Here is a 25,836-nt window from a genome sequence, read left to right on the forward strand (position 1 = left end):
TTAGATCAAAACATTTATTTTTTGTGTTACAAAAACAAAAATAAATCCAAGGAGGTAATGAAATAAACATTTTTTAAGTGTCCCATCCTGGGTTCTCTGCTCTAGAATTTAGTAAACAGTTCAAGTTTAGGTTGCTTCAGCACTTCTGGATGCTATGATGTCTCCATCTTATAACCATGTTTCTCTAGTTCAGCTCTATAAAGAAACACAAAAGAACAACATCACTAGACATTCTTCATCATAAAATAAAGAAACATGATTTTTAGAAATAACACAATTAATAAATAATTGAGCTAATAAGCCTAAACATCAATTGAAAATACTACCAAATAGCTTTACTTTAGTCCCTAAAAAGAAATCTATATAAGAAGGAAACTGGATGTGAATCAACATAATGCTAATAAAATTTTGTTTTCCCATTAGTAAACTTATGTATTCCTTATTTTTCTGATAAATCTATTTATGGAAGAAATGTGAGGGAATTATTGATATTTTCCAAATACTGTACAATTATTCTGTTCATAATAAATATTTAAACATAAATTTTAAGAATTATTAACCATATGGCTAAGAACACTAGACACTGCTATCAAACTTTTAGAGATTTTATAATTACAATAATGTTATTTACACATGAACAATAAACAGATCGCTTTTCATATTGACATATATACTGCCCTAAACAAAACAAAAATTATTAATCAAATTTAAGGGTGTGTGAGAACTATTCTGTATTAAATATATGTAGGCTAAATGTAATAAATAAGTTATAAAATATTAAACAAGACTTTACTTCCCTAACTTTAAATGTGGATAAAAATCTCAAAAATGTATATTGGTATAAATATAAACACTTTAAAAAGATACTTTTTATAATTTTAAGTAAATTTTTCAACCTGAAATCTCAGTCATACTTTGAGAATGTCAACTGCAATTGTTGATCTGCCTTGTATAAACATTTGCACAAAAAGGTTTGGCCCTGTAATCAATATCAGTTCTTTAAACTACCATTCCAAATATCACCAGCAACTTTTCTGCCACAATTCTGATTTTATAAAAGTTCACAATAAAATTATGTGAGGACCAACCTATGATAAAATTGTACAAATGTTAAGCATGATTACATCATTATATCCAAGATAAAAAGACATTTGTTCTCAAGCATAATTTCACTTAGACACTATCACACTATCCAATGTAAATGTGAGGCAAAAAATACATGGTAGGAACGATGTATAATATTTATTATTCATTTCCCCAAACTCCTTCACTTCCTTAAAATTTTTAGATATTTATAATACAAATACTGACCTAAAGTCCATGAATAATATTAAGGCCAGAGCTTATTCATATGAATCATCTTTGTCTTCTGCTCAGGTGTAGAGGACAGTATGGGCTGGTGGTAAAACACTGGATTAGGAGTCAAGAGATCAGCACAAGTTTCTGACTCTACCGCCTCCTTTGCTAAATTTAACTAAAATGCTTCCTTTGTCCTCTCCTCCCCAGGAAATTAAAGATTATAATACCTGTCCTTCATATGTTTCCTATTTAAAATGGAGGTAATTTTAAACTTTCTTAAACAATACTTCTGCTGCCTTTAACAAAATCATTGTAAATTATTCACTTTCTCTTATTTTACAACAAAAAAACCCCAAAATTCAACCTAAGATTTAGATAATAAGTCACCAAATCCATCCAAGTTTCTGTCTCTGTTTGCCTTCATGACAGGAGGTGGTGACCAATTACATTTATAAATTGTTTACAAACACAAAGGAGAGTATGAGATATTTCTCAATTAGCTAAATTCTTAGAAAAGATGAAAAGTTCTTTGGTAGAACTCAGGACTTGTAAGAAACCAAAAGGAAAATAAATGAACACCACTAAGTACAAAACAATACAAAGACACTAATATCATGAGCCTGTTGAATGGAAAAATCCAACAGAGATGAAAAAGTAAAGAAATCCAGCACAATTGGAAAGATATCATAGGGCACACATAGTGAATATACATTATTTGAAACAAAAACAGCAGCATTCCTTTTACAACAAAACAAGAATAAGACTAACAGCCACTAGTAGGTTTCAGAACTCTTATTATCCAAGAAACTACTCTATGTGACACTGGCATATCTGACGTGGTAAATCAGGAATTATTGGCTTTTTGGAATTTTTATGTAAAATGTGATACATGTCCAAAAAATCTCATAATCCTACCTATTTCTACAGGTACGTACATAAACAAATGTTTCAAAAGCAGCAAAATCAGAATGATCTTTAGTTACATGGAATCATTGCTGGCCTTCTTTGTACTTCTACTTATTGAAGGTAAATTACACTGAAAGAGAAACATGGAAAATTTAAGGCTAAGTCCTTGCCAAGGCCATGCAGCTAAATAAGAGGCAGATAGGGGCTGGAACTCAGGGAATCTGACTGACTCTAGAGTATAAACTGCCTCTCTAAATTTAGATGGAATTAGGACTCAATCATATGAAAAAACAATAAAACATGTTTTGGGAATTCCCTGGCGGTCCAGTGGTTAGGACTCAGCACTTTCACTGCCTGGGCCCGGGTTCAATCCCTGGTACGGGAACTAAGATCCCGAAAGCCGAGAGCAGCGCAGCCAAAAAAAACGAAACAAAACATGTTCTTTACCATGGTTTATAATACCGCATTAAGGGCCTTGATGCATTTTACAAAGACTGAAAAGAACATCTTTGCAAGAGGCTTGTTAATCAAGACAGTTTTTAAAAGCAAGAATATAAATGTTATCTGAGGCTGCCTTGTCCAATACGGTAATCAGATGTGGCTATTTATTAAAATTAAATAAAATTAAAAATTCAGTTTATCAGCTGTGCTGGCCACATTTCATGTGCTTAATAGCCACATGTGACTAGTGGCTTCTGTACTGTATAGTGCAGCTTATAGAACATTTCCATAACTACAAGTTCTACTTGACAGCACTAATGATACATCAAAGACTGTTTAAAAAAGAAAAACTTACAACACAAATAGGGAAATAAAAAGAAAAATCTCATTCACTAATGGAGGTATCAAGATTTAGACACTTACAAAAATCCACAAACCTAAAGGCAGAAACACAACATAGAACATAAGAGCACTGTGGAGGTATATTATAAAACCAACAGGCCACAAAGAATATAAGGATAATGTTCTATTTCCAAAACCAATAAAAAGGCAAGATGCAGTAGTGACAAGAAATCCAATTATCAATACATTTACTACTAAAAGTCCCCTAATAAAACCAAAGTATTCAGTAATGTCTTGATTTAATTGTTAAAAGTGCTATTTTCTGACTAGTGAAAAACACCCTCACCCCAAAAGCCACTTGGGAGGAATTTGACTCTTCTGAATAGCAAAGGAAGAAAACTCATTTGGCCTCAACTTTAAAAATTTCCAGAAGATAACAAAAAGAAAAAACTGATACATGATTAAAATCAAAACACAAAATAGGGATCAACAGAGTTGTAAGGCCTGAAAATAAGTATTCTAACAGCATATGTTTATAATGAGAAAGAAAAGAAGGGATGCATTAAAAAAAAAGGAAGCAAGGTTTTCTCTGATGTGGCAAAATAAATAAACCTAAAATAAATACAAAAAGAAAGTGGCAAACACTTGTACACATAGAATTAATTTAATCCCAGAACGGAATGAGATCTGTAAAAAGAACAAAAAGGGCTTCTGAAAGCCATATATGTCTAAAGAAGAATGAGAAGAGAGAGATCGAATGCTCAGAATAGATTTTAGAGAAAAAGCAAGATTACTGTTCAACAGCTACTGCTCTATCTTGTCCATAAAACTGCAAAAAGAAAAACAACATCATTAAGACAAAATTGAAAATTAAGACAGATGAGATAATTCCAAACTACATTAAAGTAGTTTAAAGTTTCAAGGCCTGAATAATTACATCTCAGAGTACTGAAAGAAGGAAAAATATGAGAGTCAGCAATTTTGCGAAATCATGGAGAATTGTAAGAGCCAGAATAACTGTGAAAGGCAAACTGTACTATGTCCAAAAAGGGGAGAAATGAGATGGGTAAAACTGTTATTAGTTTCCAGCACAATACTAAAAAGTCTTTAGAATGTAGAGTTTTTGAGCCCATAAACAAACGCAGTTTAGAACAAAAGCTACTATATCACTACTAAAAATAAATTTTAAAAATTTAGTATAAATTACCTCACTACTTTTTAGAAAAATGTACTAGAGACTAGGAAATTAAAAGATTGCAACAGAACTTCTATATCATGGTTTGAGCAAAGCAAGTGATAGCTTACATAGATATCTTTGTGGCCAAGAAAGATAATGTATGGGTTGAATCAAAACAAGATTAGAGAAGAAATAATTGTCTACAAATGGTGCTGGCATAACTGGATATCGACATGCAAAAGAATGAAGTTGGACTCCTATTTCACACCATATACAAAAATTCATGCAAAATGGATCAAAGACCTAAATGTAATAGCTAAAATTCTGGAACTGTTAGAAGAAAACATAGGGATAAATTTTCATTACCATGAATTTGGGAATGAGTTCAAACGTAGATAAATTGGACTTTTGTGCAAAGAACACTATGAAGAAAGTGAAAAGACAACCTAACAGAATGGGACAAAATATCTGTAGATAATATGTCCCATAAGGGCCAGAATAAATAACTCTTACAACTCAACAACAAAAAGACAAACTTTGAAAATGGGCAAAGGACTTGAACAGATAGTTCTCCCAAAAAGATATACAAATGGACAACAAACACATGAAAAGAAGCTCATCAGTGTCATTAAAGAAATGCAAATCAAAACCACAATGAGATACCAGTTCATCCACTAGGCTGGTTAAAATGAAAAAAAAAAAAAAGGTTTTGCTGAGGATGTGGAGAGGTTAGAAACTTCCTATATTGCTGGTAGTAATGTAAAATTATTCAGTTGCTGTGGAAAACAGTTTGGCAATTCCTCAAAAAGTTAAACAGAATTACAATGTAACCCAGCAATTCCACTAAATCCCACCAAAACTGAACAGATATTCAAACAAAAACGTGTAAATGAATGTTCACTGTAACACTGTTCACAACAGCCAAAAGCTGAAAACCCAAATGTCCATCATCCGATGAGTGGATAAACAAACTGTGGCCTATGTATACAAGGAAACATTATTTAGCCATAAAAAGGAATGAAATACGGATACATGTGACAACATGGATGAAATTTTAAAACACTATACTAAGTGAAAGAAACTAGACATACATATCATTTATGTGATACCATTTATATGAAATATCCAGAACAGGAAAATCCAGGGACAGAAAGCAGATCAGTGGTTGCCAGGGGCTGGAGGAGGAGAGGAATGCAGAGTGACTGCTTAATAGATATGGTGTTTCCTTTAGGGTGCTGAAAATGTTTTGGAATTAAATAGAGATGATGGTTATATGACATTATGAGTATACAAAATGCCATTAAATGGGCTTCCCTGGTGGCGCAGTGGTTGAGAGTCCGCCTGCCGATGCAGGGGACACGGGTTTGTGCCCCGGTCCGGGAGGATCCCACATGCCGCGGAGCGGCTAGGCCCGTGAGCCATGGCCGCTGGGCCTGCGCGTCTGGAGCCTGTGCTCCGCAATGGGAGAGGCCACAACAGTGAGAGGCTCATGTACCGCAAAAAAAAAAAAAAAGCCATTAAATTGTACACTTTAAAATGATTAATTTTACATTATATAAATTTTACTTCAATCAATCGATAATCAAGCAATCATTTTAGGTAGATTTGTACATGAACATGAAAACATACACTCCCAACACCTCAATCTCCATTCCAATTTGAGAATCACCAATACATTGGGTCTGAGCACTCTATGATTCTAATTTCTGCTGAGTTGTTCAATATTGATAGAAAATTAACAGTGACAGAATTAAACCTACAAAGATTAAAAAAAAAAAAGCAAATATGCTTCTATTTTACTACTTTATAAAGAGACTAGAAAGAACAAAAGTTTTATGCAATTACACAAAGTATTCACGTTTAGAAACACAGGAGATGAGGCAATATATCTTATTTTCATAATTCGAAAATCTATTTCAAAGGCAATTGTCATATATAAGTTACATATTCCATGCTTACAATTAATACTAAGCTATATAAAAATTTGGCTTAAAACTTACCGTAACTGATTGGAGAAGTCATCCTCTACGTTGTCATCATCCCAATTATCCTCCCAGACATGTGCATCTTCATCTTCATCTAAACCAGCCCAGTCTAAAAACAGAAACAGATGCCATCTAAATATTTCTCATACATTATTTCCATAAACACAAAAACTTCAGAAAGCTTGCTACTGAACTCTCTCAATTCAAAACATCTAAAACCATATCTATGAGAAATGGTGAACTTCCTCTTTAAATCTCAATTGATGCTATCTTGTTTTCTCAATTCTTGAATTTGCAGATCATCTAAAACAGTAGCTAATATAAAAAATTCTATTTGCTATGAAACTTTATTGTAACTTCAGGAGGATATTTACTTTGCTGATAATTTCTATATGGTCTATTACACAATCTTTCAAGACACAGCACCAATAACAGAAAAGTAAGTTGAGTAGCAGGACGATACCGGCCTGGAATTCAAAACTGCTTAACATAAAAAAAGATAACTCATACACAGATAACAAAAAGTAAACCAAACATTTTCTTAAACATGGTTGTAAAATTGTGTTAGAGAATGTCCTTATTCTTTAAGACACACATGCTGAAATATTTAAGAATCAAGGGTCATTTTGTTGAGAGTTTACTTGTAAATGCTTCTGAAATATATTTTATATCATACATGTCTATCATATATATGATAGAAATAAAGTAAATATGACAAAATGTGAACAACTGATGAAAGGGGTGTTTGTTGCCTTCTTGTTTTTTGAGGTATAATTGACATATAACATTATATTAGTTCCAAGTTTACAACATAATTTGATACTTGTATACACTGAGAAATGATCTCCACAATGAGTCTAGTTAATATCCATCACCAACAGTTACAAATTTTTTTTCTGGATCAGGACTTTTAAGATCTACTCTCTTAGCCACTTTGTTTTTTTTTTTGGTGGTACGCGGGCCTCTCACTGCTGTGGCCTCTCCCGTTGTGGAGCACAGGCTCCGGATGCACAGGCCCAGCGGCCATGGCTCATGGGCCCAGCAGCTCCGCGGCACGTGGGATCTTCCCGGACCGGTGCACGAACCCGTGTCCCCTGCATCCGCAGGCGGATTCTCAACCACTGCACCACCAGGGAAGCCCCTCTTAGCCACTTTGAAACATGCAAGAGTATTAATAACTATAGTCATCATGCTATACATTACATTTCCATGACTTATTTTTGTAACTGCAAGGCATTACCTATTGACCCCTTCACCCATTACACTCACCCCATTTACCCTTTATTTAAAACTTCTATAGGGTTGAGTTTCAAAATTAAAATCTGAGAAAAATAGTTACTAAAAAACCAGTCTGGAAATCACCTCTGGAAGCTTACCTGATTCCCTCTCTTCCTTTCCTTCAGAGATTCGGTCCCCTTTTTTGTGTATATCTATCACAGCACCTACATACTGTACAATCATATTTATCAGTTTATATGCCTATGTCCATTACTAGTATCTGAGCTCCTTAAGAGTAAAACTCTTTTATTTACCTTTGTATTCTTAAGCCACAACAATACCTGTTGTGCATATGCATGACAGTTGGTTGTGAAAGATGCAACAGAACTCTAAATCAGACCTTGTGTATTTTTGCTTGATACCCTCCCCTCCAAAAACAGTAAGCATGAGTTACACATGCTCTTAAATGTGTCCTAGTAGCTTCATCTTAGTAATTACTTATTAGAAACATGGCTAAGAACATTTCGATCTTTAAAAAAAAAAAGAAGTCAATAAGAAAAGGTATGATTTAGGCTTTTCTTATAAGGCACATATAAATTTAAAGGTATTCAACAATGGTTGATATGGGTATTATATTCGTTACATTATGTATCTAACAAAAAATTTTAAATGCCATATGTCAACATCATGATTTAAGAATATAAGAAAGTACTTCCAGGGCTTCCCTGGTGGCGCAGTGGTTGAGAGTCTGCCTGCCGATGCAGGGGACGTGGGTTTGTGCCCCGGGCCGGGAAGATCCCACATGCTGCGGAGCGGCTACGCCTGTGAGCCATGGCCGCTGAGCCTGCACGTCCCGAGCCTGTGCTCCACAACGGGAGAGGCCACAACACTGAGAGGCCCGCGTACAGAAAGAAAAAAAAAAAAAGTACCTCCATTTACCTGGTCCCCCCAAACCAGAAATTTGGGAGGCATCTTAGCTATCCTTTCTCCTTCAACTCTCGTAACCATTCATTATATCCTTTTGATTTCAGCTCAAGAATCTAGTTATAGTCTCCCCCTCCCTATTCTTGCTGCCACTATGTTAATTTAGGAAGGATTATTCTCTTCATGGACTATTACTGTGGTCTTTTTTCTGTCCCCTCCTCTCTAATCTTACAGTCTGTACCCTCTTCCACTGATGCCCAAAATGACCACCATTCCTGTAAGTAACTATGCAAAACATTCAGGTAGGAAGCACATTTTATTAAATTTGCAACTCTAATGTCTATAGCTGAGTACCAGGCACACGGTAGACACTCAAAAAAATGTTGGGTAAATGGAACTACGTTTCTCAAGTTCCCTTCCTCTGAGTGGTCAATCTCAAGAAAACAGAGGGCAGTGTGTGGTTTCAGTGAAGCCAAGAGTATATATTTCAAGACAGAAGAGAATAACAATATCTTGTATTATGAATGAGTCATGTAGAATTCTCAACTGTATTTACTCTAAGAATACTTCTGAGACTTGCGATCATCTGTCTGAATGCTCCCTGAAGAGAGATCATGTGGGAAATTTAAGATGTTAGTGCCTGAAAAGATGAAAGTTTCTCTTAGGCAATTTACTTCAGTTTGCTAGGATGCTCAGTAAAATGTATACTCAACTTTAATCATTGGTATAGGGTAGTGAATGTATATTCATTAATAAAAACTTTCAGTTATCAAAAATACTGATTTTTATTGGCTTAAATGTTCTTATATCTCCCAGGAATATTGTTATTCTAAAAAGGAAATATTGTAATGATCTAAATTCAAATCCTATACTATTCTCTGAGGTCCACAACAGTAGTAATACTTAACAATACTAAGTATTAATTACATCTCAAAATTAAGTTGACTGGGCTACAGATATCCTTACATGTTCTCCTTTCTTATAGAAGTACCTTTCAAACTGAAAATTTTTATTCTATTTATGAATCCACCTATAGTTTATAATGAGTAGATTAAGAAGTTAAAGGAAATCACATTTAGGATTTCCTACAGTCTACAGAAGAGCAATGAGAAAGCTAATGCAATAAAATTTTAAAAAATAGTGTATCTGGGGACTTCCCTGGTGGTCCAGTGAGTAAGACTCCACATTCCCAATGCAGGGGGCATGGGTTCAATCCCTGGTGGGGGAACTAAGGTCCCACATGCCATCCGGGATGGCCAAAAAAAAGAAATAAAGACAGTATATCTACTTCCAAAGCTAAAGATAAAAAACAACATTTCTGAACTTTTATAAACAAGCAAAGTGACTTAGTTAAGAGTTAATCATTAGGTATAGGGCTAAAACAGTACTGCTATTCTCATATTGCCATTGCAATCAATAATAAACTGTTTAATATGTACACTGTTGAATACAAATTTTTTTTGTTTTTCTAAGAGCAGAGAAATCTCAGAAAGAAGGGAACTACTTTAAGGCAAAAATAAAGGGGGCAGAAATTGCAGCATTAAGTATACAAGAGAGGAACATTATGTAAAGATGGTATACAGGTTGAAGACTAAGATCAGATTTTAAATTTAAAAGGGTCTCAAACAGTAGATATATTTCCCTAATACTAAATCATCAAGAATCAACTACATGATTTTAATTTTTTAAATTAAAATTAAATAAAGCACTTCAAATCATAGAAATTCAGATTCTTGTACCTTGAACTTATTATAATGGAAAAATGCAATCCATTATCCCTTTTATAACAAGTGAATCATGCTATTCCTCCCCATTCCCTCCAGTCTTCCTATAACCTACAGTTCTGAGCTATCTAATAATATTAATGGACAGCTTAAGAGTTTTTGTTTCTTTTTTCTTTTTTTTTTTTCTTTTTTTTGCAGTACGTGGGCCTCTCACTGCTGCGGCCTCTCCCGTTGCAGAGCACAGGCTCCGGACGCGCGGGCTCAGAGGCCATGGCTCACGGGCCCAGCCACTCTGTGGCATGTGGGATCCTCCTGGACCAGGGCACGAACCCATGTCCCCTGCATCGGCAGGCAGACTCTCAACCACTGCGCCACCAGGGAAGCCCGAGTTTTTGTTTCTTGATTTGTTTTAATGACACTAAGCATTCCAGTATAAAAAATTCACATAAAACTATTTCATTAAAACAATGCAGCAAAGTTTGGCTTTATACTTCAAGTTTTTATAAAATGGCTAAGATTACAGAATTTTGTAAACAGAGGAAGCCTTAGAGATCACTGTATAGCATACCCCTCTTTGTTTTGAAACCACCACCATTACCACTACCAACAAAACAGAAAGTGAAGACTGTCTTACAAGAAAATATTAACTTTTTTCTAGCGTTATTTCACAACTTAAAATCCTAGACTTTAAATATACTTGGGTTGAGCCTAGAAATAAGAATTGTCAAACGAAATATTTGTTTCACTGATATTTTAAGGAATCTTTATAAAGATATCTAATAGGGCTTAATGTTCCACAAAATAATTTGAATACGTTACGACTGGATAATATGCTCTTGAGTAAAGAAGGTGACATAACTCAAGTCACAATTGAACTTTAAAGTTCTAAGACACCAAGCCTCATATCAGCCTGAACCACTTCTAACTAACCAGTTTCCTAAATTTTTAAGGAAATGATAAAATGTCAAAAGCTTCAAGTTAGAAATATAAAAAACAAGAATATTTATTTCACATTTCTCTGCTAATCTTTTAAGCCTACCCTTTCCAGAACAATAAAAATACAGGGCCCACAGGAACTTTTAATCTAATTATGACTTGATTCAAAATGTTGATTTCAGGGAATTCCCTGGTGGTCCAGTGTTAGGACCCTGTGCTTTCACTGCTGAGGTCCCAGGTTCAAACTCTGGCTGGGGAACTAGGATCCCACAAGCCACATGGTATGGCCAAAAAAAAAAAAAAAAAAAAGTTGATTTCAATATTGTTATTACTGATGTCATTCAAATACCTTCAAGTTGACTTTAATTCTTTTAACTTTAAGAGACTAAAAAAACATGCTTGTTAATTTGTACCCTACTGTCTCAGAGAATCTAGAACAAGAAACGTAACAGCTTCAATAACTTATTTTGTAGGATGTCCAATCCTTAACTCCATAAAGGCTAGGGGGAAAAAGACAATCAAATTCTTTACGTAATATGGGAAAAAAGAGTTTGAACACGGTCTTTTTTTGTTTCTGTTTTTTTGTTTTGGGCCTCACAGCAGCATGTGGGAATTTTAGTTCCCCAACCAGGGACTGAAACGGTGCCCCCTGCAGTGGAAGCGTGTGGTCTTAACCACTGGACTGCCAGGGAAGTAAGTCCATGAACAGTAACTTTTTTAAAATTTTAAAACTGGTACAATTTTTAGTTTATCAAGTTGAATTCTGATGATCATTTATCATAGGATCAAGTATCTCTCCCTCTGGTAACAACCATCTCATGTTACTTTAATGGCAAGGAAAGGAAAAGGAAGAAGGTAGAAATAAAGTCCCAAGAAAAATAAACTGGCTCATGAACGGAGGGAAAACAGTATTATGAGCAAAATTTTAGGTAGAGGACTTCCCTGGGACACGGGTTCGAGTCCTAGTCTGGGAAGATCCCACATGCCACAGAGCAACTAAGCCTGTGTGCTGCAACTATTGAGCCTGTGCTCTAGGGCCCATGAGCCATAACTATTGAGCCCATGTGCCACAACTACTGAAGCCAGTGCGTCTAGAGCCCGTGTTCTGTAACAAGAGAAGCCACCACAATGAGAAACCCGCGCGCCGCAACGAAAAGTAGCCCACGCTTGCCGCAACTAGAGAAAACCAGCGCACAACAATGAAGACCCAACACAGCCCAAAATAAATAAATAAATAAATATATTTTTAAAAAAAACGACGTTAGGTAGAACACACACAAAAAAATATTCATGACAGTAGCTCTGTATTTCTTTCATATTATTATACAGTACTTCACAATTATGACACTACTGAGCATACAAACCAGAATCTATAATCTATTTTAGGTGGAAACTTTAAAGATTTTCTTTATTAACTACATATGTACTGAACTATATTATGTAAAAAGTTTAAGTGATAGGGTATAACATCCCCAAATTTATTTCCAACACTTATAAGTCCTCCATGTTATACATGTTACAATATATATAAACTATAATATATGTAAACTCAACTAAATGAAGGGGAACATAAAAAACATGTGACTGTTGTAATCTCTGGATTTGGCAGACTTCTCTTGCAAAACATCTCTGAACTGTGTTTTACTTTTCAATTATAACACTGCACTGTTAACCATGCAATTTTATTTAATCACTTACTTTTAAAGCATTAAACCCAGAAACAGCTTTTTTTAAAAGGGCAAAATAATAAAATCAAACAAGGATACCTGATTTATGTCTAATGTCTTCCTTCAATACAGAGATGACTATAAAGTACACACTGTATCTTCAACACTAAATGCATTGCCAGGATTGTGATTAATCATTTAAATAACCACAGCTGTGTTTACTTCAGTGTGCAGGCCTCCAGATGTGTACTGGTAAAAAAAAATTACCATATTTTCAGAAGTCAGAATTGGAAATAACCAATAACAGATGCCTAATACATAAGTGTCTAACAATTCTAAATTATTTGAGACTTTGCCCCCAAATTTGACTTTGTTACATCTGCCAATGAGAATCACATCTTGGACTATCTTTAAATTTCACAAATCTGAGTTACCAAAGATCCCACATACTTCATCTAAGTATCACCTTGACATTTAACTGTGAAAAATGGTTCACTCTCAATGTTTTTAAAAGTACTTACTCTCCCCCACCCTCCAACATACCTTCTGAAATTTCTTAAAAGTATGAAGTATATCACTTTGGAGAAAAGTAAAGGGGAAATTCTATTTATACCAAATAGGGTTGCAAATGTTCTATTTTAAAGCGATTTTCAGGAGCATCAAACTCTCATTCATTCCTTAACAGTAAAGCTAACTCTGAATATAAATAATCTCCAACAAAGTTGCTTCAAATAAAAAATGTGCATGTATATACAGAACATTACATGAAGAAAAATATAAAAGAAACAAAGGACAGTTCAAAAAAGTTCTAAATAGTACATTCACCGCTATAGGTGAAACAGTAATAGCTGCAAATAGCATCATTACACTGATAAATATGATAATAAAGCCACACTAAATCTAGTCATTCTGAGATAAATTTACACACGTTCCTGCTTAAGCTGTATAAAATAGATTAAAATTTTTTATAAAGTTTCATTTCTGTAGGTTATCATGATACAAAAACATCTATATACCCTAGAAATCTAATGTCTATTCAGTGGTTAAGAAATCACTACTAGCATAGCACCATTGTACTATACTTATATTTTCTCCAACAAGGACCATAAATGTCAGTGGGGTACTTCAGAGCAAACAACCAAAAGCAAGTGTTAAATGATGTTGCTACCAAACTATTGGTGAACTTTCAGTTGTTTGTGGTTCTGAGTCTGAAACACAAGTCCAAAACGACTTACATAACCATTTATAATTTTTCTTACATTTAAAAAAAAGGAAGTTCAAACACAATTCTTCTCATCAATAATTAAACATATGTATACACACACGCATGTGTGTGTGTGTGTATATATATATATATATATATATATATATATATATCAGAATGATTCCACTACAAACATGCTGACTTTTGTTCTCTTGGTTGATTAGTGCTTTTATTTCTCTCTAATTCTATAAAATTCCTCAAAGCCATTAGTTATTCTAATCTTTTCCAAGCACTCATGCCCTACACTCATACCAATTCTCTCATTCTGATCCTCCATATTACTGAGGCAAGAGTATCCAATGTAGGACACTTCTCTGGTGGCGCAGTGGTTAAGAATCCGCCTGCCAATGCAGAGGACACAGGTTCAAGCCCTGGTCTGGGAAGATCTCACATGCCGCGGAGCAACTAAGCTCATGAGCCACAACTACTGAGCCTGCGCTCTAGAGCCCACAAGCCACAACTATTGAGCCCGCGTGCCACAACTACTGAAGCCAGTGCGCCTAGAGCCTGTGCTCCGCAACAAGAGAAGCTACTGCAGTGAGAAGCCCGCGTACTGCAATGAAAAGTAGTTCACGCTTGCCACAACTAGACAAAGGCTGCGCACAGCAACCAAGACCCAACGCAGCCAAAGATAAATTAATTTTTTAAAAAAGAAAAAAAAAAAAGAGTATTCAATGTGAACTCAACCATCGGTCTTCCATTAATTATGCAAGTGCAAAATCACAATCCCTGATTTCTTACTATCAAAACAGCTGCCAAAGCTCCCTTGTTATTCTTGCATCACTCTTCCCTAATAACAACCTATTTCAGGCCCTTAGTCCTCACCTAAGATATTTCAACCATTTGCTAATTAGCTTCCCTGACTTTCAATCCTTTAAAATTCTTCTGGGTTAATTTTTCCTAAACTGCCTATTGCCTAAAGGAAACATACACATATCAAACAAACAAACAACCCCCCCCCCCCACTTCTCATCTACCTAAGGATCAAGTCCAAAGTGGTCACTGGCTTAAAGCTTTCCATGATCAGGCCCCAAACTACCTGTGTAATTACAACTACTATGTCACAGCCAAATAAAATACACATACACATTGATCTTCCACCTCCAAGCATCTACTCCTCTTCCCTTTCTCTGGAAACCCCTTTCCTACACTTCTACCTTTTGAAAGCTCTGTTCAAATGTTGCGGCCTCATGAGGCACACAACTGGAAATAATTTCCCCTTCTTTTCAGCTGCTGTTTCACTTACTATCAGTGGTTTAATCCCCACACCACCACCACCACCACCCACACCCCCCCCCTTCCACTGGAAGGAAACCAAGTGAAATCTTACCCAGAAACCCAACAGAAAAAGACAGTCAAGAGCAAAGGTGTACTGGTTTACTTGGGTGTGGGGAGAGAAAGGCTTGGAGTGCCCCCTCCTAGGATAAACACTTGCAAAATATTAAAAAGCTCAAGTCTGGCACAAAAACTTACTGATCTCCATGGACATTTATATCACTAAGTCCAGAGACAAATATCTACCTAAAGAGTCAAATCTGCATCTGTGCAGCCTCTAGTTAACTTTGTCCTTGGTAAGTTATTTTACTAAGCCCCAAGTATAAAGCTGTCATAAGGCTGCTCTGAGGATTACATAAGACAATGTACCTAAAGCACTTTGTACCGATAAATGGCAGCTAGAGTTATTCTCGCTCTGCACCTTTCAGTGCCAGATGTATAGGAAGCATTCTACAAACATATAAAGGATGAATAAATCATTTATTATGGGCTAATCACCCCAAGGAAACTTAAGGGGTGATAGAGGTAAAAAGAGAAACAGGTTGCAGAATAAAGATAACATTTCTACCAAGCATTACATCAGTACCAGAGCACAAAGCTGGAAAAAAAGATATCTGGTAAATTTTTAATACTTCAGAAGAGTGTAAGTATAGTTTTTGAAACTTATATTTTCCCCTCATTGTTTTCACTGTTCATATCTTTCAATGAGTTATGCTTAAAAACAACATAACTACGTAACAATGAACACCATTTAAGTCACAATTGCTTAACGCTTCTTCATTCCATTGAACCAGTTAAATAACTAATCAAATAGTTTTTCAAAGTAGTTTTTACTGTTTAATATCCTGAGTCACACCTCTCACAACCCCCTGGCAAGCACTAGTATCTTGATTTGGGGGTGGGAGGGGGTTCATTCCACTGTATCTCTTTATACCTCTTGTACATTTGTATGCATCCTTAAACAATACATACTATTGTGTTATGTATCTTTATATTTTATATGAATAATCAAACTATTTTTTAAAGTACTTTTGGAAAAACTTTTGACAATGTCTTTTAATTTATAAGTTTTTAATATTAAAAAAATAATCAAATAACCCACAAGCTCAACAAGCTTAATTTTGGATACATCTAAAATTACAAAATATTTGTTGAAAATGGTTCAAATTAAATAAATACCAAACATCATGCAAAATCCAAATCCCTAAGTAGATTAGGAGGGAGAAAAAAAGGGGCCTAATGTTCACAGAATACCAGCTTTGTGCCAAACTCTATGCTACACACTTTACACATATATCATTCTTATGGACTGAATGTTTGTGTCCCCCAATCCTGAAATTCATATGAGGAAGTCCTAACCACCCTCAATGTTATGGTATTTGGAGATGGGGCCTTTGGAAGGCAATTAGTGTTGCATGAAGTCATGAGGATAGAGTCCTCATAATGAGATTAGTGTTGTTATAGGAAGGGAATCCAGAAAGCTCTCTTTCTCTACCTTGTGAGGACATGGTGAGAGGCAGTAGTCTGCAAGCCAGAAAGAGAACCCTCACCAGGTACTGAACAGGCTAACACCTTCATCTTGGACTTCCTAAACTACAAATTGTGAGAAAATAAATTTCTATTGTTTAAGCCACTCAGTCTATGGTATTTTGTTACGGCAGCTCAAACAGACTAATACAATCATACAATCCTTATATGACTCTAATTATTATCCACAAATTACATGAAGGAACTGAGGATTAAGAAGATAACAATGAAAGGAAAAACACAATGGTCAATCTTGCGCAAAGAAATCAATCCAAATCAAAATGATGCGATTCCATTTTCATTCTTCAGGTTTGTAATGACTAAAATGTTTAATATGGAGTGCAGGTAAAAGGTGAACTGTAGATGGAAATTTGTGCAACCCTTGTAAAAGGTAATTTGAGAATATGTCAAAATTCAAAATGCACCTGGTCCTGAATGAGGTGTCAGAGCCCAAGCAGAGCCAGGAAGGCATTCCTGTGGAGGGGCAGTGTTGTGTGGTTGGTGTGTCATAGCTAGGACAGAGTGAAGAAACCATCTAATGATGGAGTAAGGATAAGTGACAGTGGCCTAGCATAAAATGTTGAAGCCCAAGTGAGATAAGGAGGGGATCTGTGGGTGTAGGGGACAACAAACATTGGTTAGGGAGGAGGATGACCTAATAGACAATGACCCAATATTTACAATAATGGGAGCCAGGTTTCTCAATGCTGGGGAAGAAAGTTACAAATGTGGAAAGGGAAAAAACTAGAATGAGCCCTGTGGTGTTGAACTGTAAATTAGAGATATCTATGTGAACTCATGGTTTTATACAAACACATACATAAATAGATGTAAAAGTGTATATATGTACATACATTTGTCTATTTCCTAGTTCCTTCCATTGACAGCATCCCAAAAGCCATTAGCACAACTGGAGGTAAGATCTTATCTTCCAAATATCATTCTCCACTGAAAGCTATGCACCTTAAAGGAATAGCTGATTCCAGGACTGGAACAGGAAAAGTATAAGATTAGCTTGGGATACCTTCTTGTGTCAGAATGCTAGGAAATGCACAAAGAATGATGGTGACTTGTCAAAAGGTCACAGAAGACAGCTTGATGAGATTCCCCATGTACAAACTGGGACAATCTGAATATCAAAATAAATAATAGCAACAAATTATAACCCATCGAATGAGAATTCATGAGTCTACATTGATATAAATACATAAATGAATAAATTGAAAGTTTGATAATGAATGGAAAACTGTAGTTACACAGTTTCAAAGTCCCTCCTAGTAAAATATCTATTAATTACAAAGGGAAAATCAGTAATCTAACAATGGAAAAGTCTCAAAGACACTATCTTAATAAAGTTACCATCATCAGCAATGGAATAAATGAGAATCATGTTCCACCTGACAGGATGCAATGGGAACACAGCATCACTACTATGATATTCCCGCCAAGGTGCAGAACCGAAATCGAATCATATATAAACGTGAGCCAAATCCAAGTTGAGAAACATTCTATAACTGGCTTGTAATCTTCAAAGTGTCAAAATCACAAAAGTCAAAGACAAACAGACCTGCTCTACACTGAAGAAGACTAGAGATATGACAACTGAATGTAATCCATGATTCTTAATCAAGACATTATTAAGACAACAGAAGAAACCTGAAAAGGACCTATGGATTAAATGATAGTAATATATCCGTGTGTTAATTTCCAATTTTGATGGTTGTACTGAGGTTATGTCTTTGTAGGAAATACACATTAAAATATATAGGGGTGACGAACATCAGGCTGGCTCATGGAAAAACATGTTGTTTGTATTGTACTTTCAATTATTCTGTAAGTCTGTAATTATTTCAAAATAAAAATTATATTTTAAAAATTAAAATGAACCTGCCAATTTGATCTGGCAATTTCCTAAGAATTTATCTTACAAATAAGAACAACAAGAACGTAGGATATAAGAATATTCACTGCAACATATTCTGTAACAGAAAAAAACAAAACATAAAAACAAGCAAACAAAAAACCTAAAACCATCTAGATATCAATTGATATTTATAGATTATTGTGCATACAGTGGACTAGTAGAACACAACTATTAAAAAGCATGAGGTAGATGTTTTTATTAATGTGAACACACATCTAAGATATATAATGTAAAAAGTAGAAAAACTGTATATGTAATATGGTCCTTTGTGAGGATATATATACAAACACACACAAATAAATATATATATATATATACATATATAAATTCAGGAAGGACACTGAAAGAACTGTTTAACAGTGACTATACTGGAGCATAAGAAATGTTTTTGGGGAAAGTTGGCGAGAAACAGTGCTTTCACTTTTTAATTTATACCTTTTTATAGGTTTAAATTTTAAATAAGCAGTTACTTGTATAATTATCCTACATATTTTGCTGCAAAAATATTTTAAAGGATTTAAGTAACTAATACAAGTTGACAAGTTAAAAACTGATGCACGAGATACCACTACACCTATCAGAATGTCTAAAATTAAAATGACCATGTGTTGACAAAGACATAGAGTAACTAGAACCCTCATAGACTGCTGTTGGGAATGTAAAATGTATAACTACACTGGAAACAGCTTGGCAGTTTCTTAAAGTTGAACATAAACCTACTGTACCACTCAGTCATTTCACTACAAGGTGCTAAACCAAGAGAAATGAAAGCATATGTTCACACAAAGACTTCTACATGAATATTCATAGCAGTTTTATTTGTAAGGGACAAAAAAACCGGGTAATTATACACAAAGACTTCTACATGAATATTCATAGCAGTTTTATTTGTAAGGGACAAAAAAACCGGGTAATTGGAAAAAAAAAACAAAACAGGAAATGACCTAAATGTTCATCAGAAAGTGAAAGAATAAACAAAATTGTGGTGTATCCATGTAGTGGATGGATATACCATCCACTACATGGATATTCTCTCTCAGCAAGAGAAAGGAACAAGCTATTGATAAATGCAACAACATGGATGAATCTCCAAATAATGATTCTGGGTGCAAGATGCCTGAGGAAAAAAAAAAAGATACTGTCTGATTCCATTTATATAAAATTCTGGAAAATGCAAATTAATCTATCATGTCAAAAGGAGATCAGTGATTTTCTGGGGATGGGAAGGGATGTGGAGAGGACAGGGAGAGATTATTATAAAGGGACACCAGTGAACTTTTGGGGGTGATGAATATGTTTGTTACCTTTTTGGTGGTAATGACTTCTCTGTGTATTCATATTCTACAACATATAAAATTGTGAATTTTGAGGGGAAAAAAAAAAGTTGATGGACAGTAGATTTTGAATCTAGGTCTGATCCTAGATTTATCACGCTTATTCCATCCTGTAGTTCAAAAATTTTCTTCTTGCATATGATTACAATGAATGGACATCGAACAGGCACTTTATCATTCATTACATTTATCTTTTTTCTTAAAAGATTTTAGTAACATGAATTCATTTCTTGCTACCACCATACAACTAATTTAAATATATGACATTATTATTTATTTATGTGTTCCCAATATTACATTTAATAACTGAAAATACCAAAGCCCTTTTGGCTCTAGGTAAACTGACTAGTACAGTATCTGACATAGTCAGTATTAATTGTATCTATCTTCCACATTTAAGATTCTAAGAACTCTTTTGTTGAGGATTTAGTCCAGTTGGTAACCAATGTTCACATAAATATTTCTCAGTGGCATTTTTCACAGGACAATTCTTCCTTGTGCAGGACTGGTCCATGCATAGCAAGTATTTAAAATCCTTGACCTTTACCCACTATATGCTGGCAGTTATTTTACTTTCTCACTTGACAAGTGAATGTGATATCCAAAAATACTCCCTTGGTTAAGAACCACTATAAGATGTCCTTCTTTGTTAGGCACAGGAGAGAGTGCCTCAGTTATTCCAGAACGCTAGCAGCATTAGGGAACCACCAGCCTACTTCAGATAACACGGCAGTTCCTGTGATTATAGAAAAATTATAAACTACTTAGTATAATAGTATTCTCTTGTAAACACCATTGCTTCTGAAGGCAAACTCAGGTTCATTTTAAATATTCTTTCCCTCAAAAAAAGGAAAGAGGGCTTCCCTGGTGGCGCAGTGGTTGAGAGTCCGCCTGCCGATGCAGGAGACGCGGGTTCGTGCCCCGGTCCGGGAAGATCCCACATGCCGCAGAGCGGCTAGGCCCGTGAGCCATGGCCACTGAGCCTGCGCTCCGCAACAGGAGAGGCCACGACAGTGAGAGGCCCGCCCGCGTACTGGGAGCAAAAAAAAAAAAAGCAAAGAAATCTCTCAATTCTGGCATAGGAAGAACAGAATAAAAGAAATTAAAGGCCCACTTGTTCTTCGCATTTTCACTCTCATCCACTTCTAATTATAAGAGAAATGAGATTAATGAAAATATTTTAATACCTTTTTAATATATGTCTGATTTGAAAAATTGTTTGAAGTTTCAAATAAATTATAGAGTATTTCAGTTTTAGGCCCCACCCTACTACTATTAAACTAGCTGTATGATCTTGACAAGTTCTAGCTTCTCAAGACTTTTAAGTTGCTTTCCAGTTCTAAAATTCTAACCATGCCAAGCCTCCAAAATTATATTAAATCATTCCCAAAACGTTGAATGTCTTCCAATAAATCTGATAGTCAATCAGTTTAAACAGTCAAGAAGTTGAAGAATTCACAAAGATCCTAAACATGATTTTTTTTTTTTTTTGCCGTACGCGGGCCACTCACTGTTGTGGTCTCTCCCGTTGCGGAGCACAGGCTCCGGACGCGCAGGCTCAGCGGCCATGGCTCATGGGCCCAGTCGCTCCGCGGCATGTGGCACTTTCCCGGACCGGGGCACGACCCCTGCATCGGCAGGCGGACTCTCAACCCCTGCGCCACCAGGGAAGCCCCCCCTAAACATGATTTTTAACAGTTCCTACTTAATGACCAGATCACACAGCCACCAATTAGAATTGTAAGGAACTGCCAAAGTAACACAGATCCACAGTCCAAATGATAAAAAAGTAGCACTTGTTTCTTTGCACCTTCAGAAAATCACCCCTAACGTTACACCTCACACTGAAAAAGAGCTATTCAGAAGAAACAATGAAGTCTCCGTGAAAACACATTATCTTAGTTTCCTTTTCAGAACAGAAATTCCCCTTCCTTATAATGATTGAATTGACATCTTACCAAACAAGTTCTTATCAGGAATGAGATGTAGCAACAACACCCTCAAAAAATATACAATTCTTTAGTCAAACCAGGGATACTTAATTTCAGTAATGCTTTCATGTAACAGGCTGTTAACTGCAAGCTACCCTAGACAATGGACATCATCCACTTTCTGGAGCACAGAGACCTAAATGGGCCACTGAAAGTAAGACCTCCTCTACATTGAACAGATGATTACAGGCAATTTTAAGTTGTATCTACTAGTGCGTTTGTTAATGGCATATTTATCATAAAGACAATCACAAGAAAAAGAATCTCCAAAGAAGTCAAAGGAATTGGTAATTCAGGGCACTAATAACTGATCTGAAAACTCAAATACTGAAAGGTTCAAAACAGGCCAGTTTCACAGTACTGCTTCTCCAACTTTACCTGTCTGAATTAAAAACCAGAGAAGAAACACACAAAAACCTAAACAAGCAAAGGCATTTCAAATGTTACTGCTCATTCTAAATAGAAAATTTCCTGAATAAATGAGGTTCTACATATTCAAACCTGAAGATGACAGATTTTCTGTAAGGTGACCAATAAATGGTGAGTTACTAAATGCTAATAAACCAGTCTGTTGTGGGAGGCCTGTCTTCAGAAAAAATATTCTTTGTTTTTCCTTTTAACTTTAATGAGTTTTTTTTTTACTATGTAACTGCCAACATTTTAAACAAATTGATGCTCCCAACATAAACTTAGTACAAGAATTACATATTCTGCAAAAGCTGATGAAATGAAAGTTGCTGAAACATCGTGTGTATCATCAGGCCCAGTTACCTTTAGATAACTGGATCTAACTGGATCTATCTTTAGATCCTTTTTAAGCAGTCAATTCTTGACTACTTATTTTAAACACAGGTTCACTCATTCGACAAGCATTTACTGACCATCTACCATGTGCCAGGCACTTTGCTAAACGTTTGGGATTCAGGTTAAAGTTTGCTTGGGATGGGTACTCAGAGATCCTGACGACCCCTTAAGGGCAAGCGTTTAAAATCTCTGAGCCTCAGTTTCATCAAGAGATGTGATAATTAGACTATATAATGTAGATAATGTGCCTAACATGGGATCTTGTATATGATAAACAATAAATGCTAACTATATCAAGTATGAAGTTTGCGTTGGAAGCAGATCCTGATCTCAATAAGCCAGTTTTTTACTACATAGCTCACAGTTGGAGGATTATGAACCAACTTGAAAGTGAGATCAAGAAAACATGTCTGCACAGATAAATCCACTACCAAAACAAAAAACAATCCCCACAATACATAATGAATCCCAGAACTGAAAATAGATGTGCTTTGGGTTAGTTTACAAGTTTGTGTAGTATGAGCTCCAAGGTCTTCTTTCACTAAACAACCCAGTACACTATAAATAAAAATAACAAATGTTACAGCTTTGTGGTTTTATGCACAGTAGGATCATGAGGGAGTACAACTTAGCACCATTTTGGTGAAGCAGTAACTATTTAATGTAACAGATTTGTAACCATTAACCACAGTTCTTTTCCTACACCTTCAGAAAGGTCACCCAATAATAACCTCCTTTTTTTAGAAGATATTTACCTTACGCATAGCAATTAGTTGATAAAACCAACAATTTTGAAACCCTGATTTGCAACAACGGTCTAACAAACAGAAGCAGTACAGCTAAAGAGTTTAAGAGAGCTAGTGTCTACTGGGCCAGGTGTCCATCATTTCTAGCTAGTTACTGTGACACTGGGCAAGTTTCTTAATTGTTCAAGCTTCAGTTTCTTTATCTGAAAAATGTAAATACCAGTTCCTACTTACTAGGCTTGTGAAAATGAATTAAGTTAACAGAAGCAAAATACTCAGACAAGCAACCACCCAAAGAATGTTAGCTATTTGCTGTTACCTACAATGAGAAAACTAAAGTTCCTCTTGGTAACCATGAAGCTAATAAAAATGTAGACGTTTTAGGGTCTTGTAAATCCTTAAACACGTTAGTTTGAAATTAAGTGATCAAAAATTAATGAGGAACAAGAGGAAGGCAATAACGGGTATTAAGCACTAACACCTGATCCTCCCATTCTACTTAACAGGCTTCATATGTTAAGTCCTAAATGTAGGCAGCACTGGCCTAACTAGGAACAACAATTTAATTCTGGAGGGGTTCACGGCAAAGGAAGACTGCTAAAACAAGTAATAATAACAATAAAGGGAAAAGAGATTATGTAGACATGAACGAGGTGGCGGTAACCGGGCTGAAGAGGAAAAGGCCCCACCATCCCGGACACCGGGCTAGGGAACCAGGGTCCCCGTGGCTCCTCCCAGTGAGGAAGCAGAAGGCATTTAGCCTCACCGCTGAGGTGAGTCCCACCGTGACACCTCGACCCGAAGACGGTCGTGGAGGGTCGCGCGTGCAGAGCCTTGAGAGCCAGCAGCGGGGGTCCAGGCTTCCCGCGGATGCCTCCCGGCCGAGCCCTTCCACCCGCGCCGCCTCCACTCGGAGGCCTTAGTCACTGTCCGAGCGGCCCAGAGGCTGCGGGCCAGCCGGTTACCTTCTGCAGGGAACTCCTCGAACTCGTCGTCCTCCTCCAGCAGACCCAAGTCTACCGGCTGCTTTTTCTCTGACATCGCGACCCTCCGCGGCCAAAACCTCTCAGTCCAGTAAGAAACTTAGACCTCTCACTCCACCTCACCACAGCCGCCACCGCCGTTGCCGCCTCCCAGGCCGGCTCTATCATAGAGACGCGGGAGAAGAGCAACCGGATAGCGCGAGGGATGCTGGGATACTGGAGGTCCGCCCAGCGCTTTCTGCGGGTTTAGCAGCCCTTCAGAGTTAGCAAGGTGGATTGCTTTGTGCGTTTACCGCTTTGCCCGGACTCTCTGACTTGACAAACTGAGAACAGGGTAGGTTTCCGTGACTGGAAAAGACTCATAATGTGTGGGGGAAAAAACCACCTTTACTTGGTTTAGGCTGAGGGATGAAGTATTGGCTAAAGTTCGTTAAAAGCCCGCCAAGTGCCAGGCCCTTAAATTAGATTAACTCCGTCCTTAAACCAGTTCCCTAAATATGGTATTAAATGTCTCCACATCACAGGAAATTCAGGTTCAGAAAGAAATAGCCTACGACACTGAGGTAGTGCTAGACAACCCAAAAGCACATTTGTTTGCCTGACTTTAATCTCCAAGCTTTTCCATTGTTCAGTGTTCTTCTGTCTTGTGGTTAAGGTGTGGTAAATAACCTGTTAAACATTGTGCTGCGTGTGTGTGTGTGTGTGTGTGTATGTAATAACTAGTTTACAGGTTATTATACTGTGTAAAACTCGATATATGTGACATTTTATGGTGTTCAAAATAAGTCATTTTGAATATAGTTGTGAACTACATAAAACTTGATAGGGTATATGTATATGTAGTATAATAGAGGAATAGTGTGTAATATATAGATACATAATTGGGTATTATTGTAAATTTTGATACATATGTTTGTATATTTAAATCCCATTCCTTCATTCAACAACATTAACATATCATGTACTAGGCACTGTGCTGAAAATCAAACATGTATAGACAAATGCCTTCCTTCAAGTAGTTCATATTCCACTCAGAGACATGTAAAAATAAATCACAGTGAGACATAGTAATACATTTGAATCTCTATTTTAAAATAAAATTATCTGAGAAGTGAACAGAGTATATGGGCATACAGAGAATGGAGCAACTAAATAAGAGCACAAATTTGGACCAGAATTTGGGAACCTATAATTAGATGTAAATTTTAAAAAATAAGATGGTTCTTATAATACTGTTTTGACTTGTATTGATTACTGAAAACATTAGCTGTCTTCAAATTAAGTTCAAAGTATGTGTAATTTGGCATGTTATATAAGTAAATGCCAAATTAATGAAAGAAAAGATGAGGAAGCTCTAAAATTGGAAGTA

The 25,836-nt window shown here is 36.1% G+C and overlaps 1 protein-coding gene and 1 long non-coding RNA gene across 4 annotated transcripts in view; one reads left to right on the plus strand and one right to left on the minus strand.

The window, feature by feature from the left end:
• On the minus strand, positions 1–24,649 carry SEM1 (SEM1 26S proteasome subunit). Of its 3 annotated transcripts, none has more exons than XR_010842244.1 (4): positions 24,450–24,647; positions 6,166–6,259; positions 1,312–1,410; positions 1–195 (listed from the first exon to the last, which is right to left on the minus strand). XR_010842244.1 is itself a non-coding variant. In XM_059074849.2 (4 exons), the coding sequence occupies exons 1-3, from the start codon at positions 24,523–24,525 to the stop codon at positions 1,357–1,359; spliced, it is 210 nt and encodes a 69-aa protein (XP_058930832.1). In that variant the 5' UTR covers positions 24,526–24,647; the 3' UTR covers positions 1–195; positions 1,312–1,356. The 3 variants fall into 3 exon arrangements, 2 of the variants coding, with proteins under 2 accessions (XP_058930832.1, XP_058930831.1); XM_059074849.2 differs by having other exon boundaries at positions 1,312–1,396; XM_059074848.2 differs by lacking the exon at positions 1,312–1,410 and having other exon boundaries at positions 24,450–24,649.
• A 94-nt stretch (positions 24,650–24,743) lies between these two features.
• Positions 24,744–25,836, plus strand: part of LOC131762894 (uncharacterized) — an 82,891-nt gene continuing 81,798 nt past the window's right edge. Inside the window, exon 1 of the long non-coding RNA XR_009337446.2 lies at positions 24,744–24,801. This is a non-coding gene — a long non-coding RNA (uncharacterized lncRNA). The remainder of the gene's footprint in view (positions 24,802–25,836) is intronic.

This window comes from Kogia breviceps, chromosome 9 (assembly GCF_026419965.1).
Source record: "Kogia breviceps isolate mKogBre1 chromosome 9, mKogBre1 haplotype 1, whole genome shotgun sequence".
NCBI classification, from domain to species: Eukaryota; Metazoa; Chordata; class Mammalia; order Artiodactyla; family Physeteridae; genus Kogia; species Kogia breviceps.

Bases quoted from the DNA above. Each gene is read 5' to 3' on its own strand.
- SEM1 (XM_059074848.2), bottom strand. From the start codon at position 24,525: ATGTCAGAGAAAAAGCAGCCGGTAGACTTGGGTCTGCTGGAGGAGGAC. The intron at 6,260-24,449 runs GTAACCGGCTGG...TTCTGTTTTTAG, and splicing joins CGAGGAGTTCCCTGCAGAAG to ACTGGGCTGGTTTAGATGAA. The intron at 196-6,165 runs GTAAGTTTTAAG...GTTTCTTTATAG, and splicing joins GACTTCTCCAATCAGTTACG to AGCTGAACTAGAGAAACATG.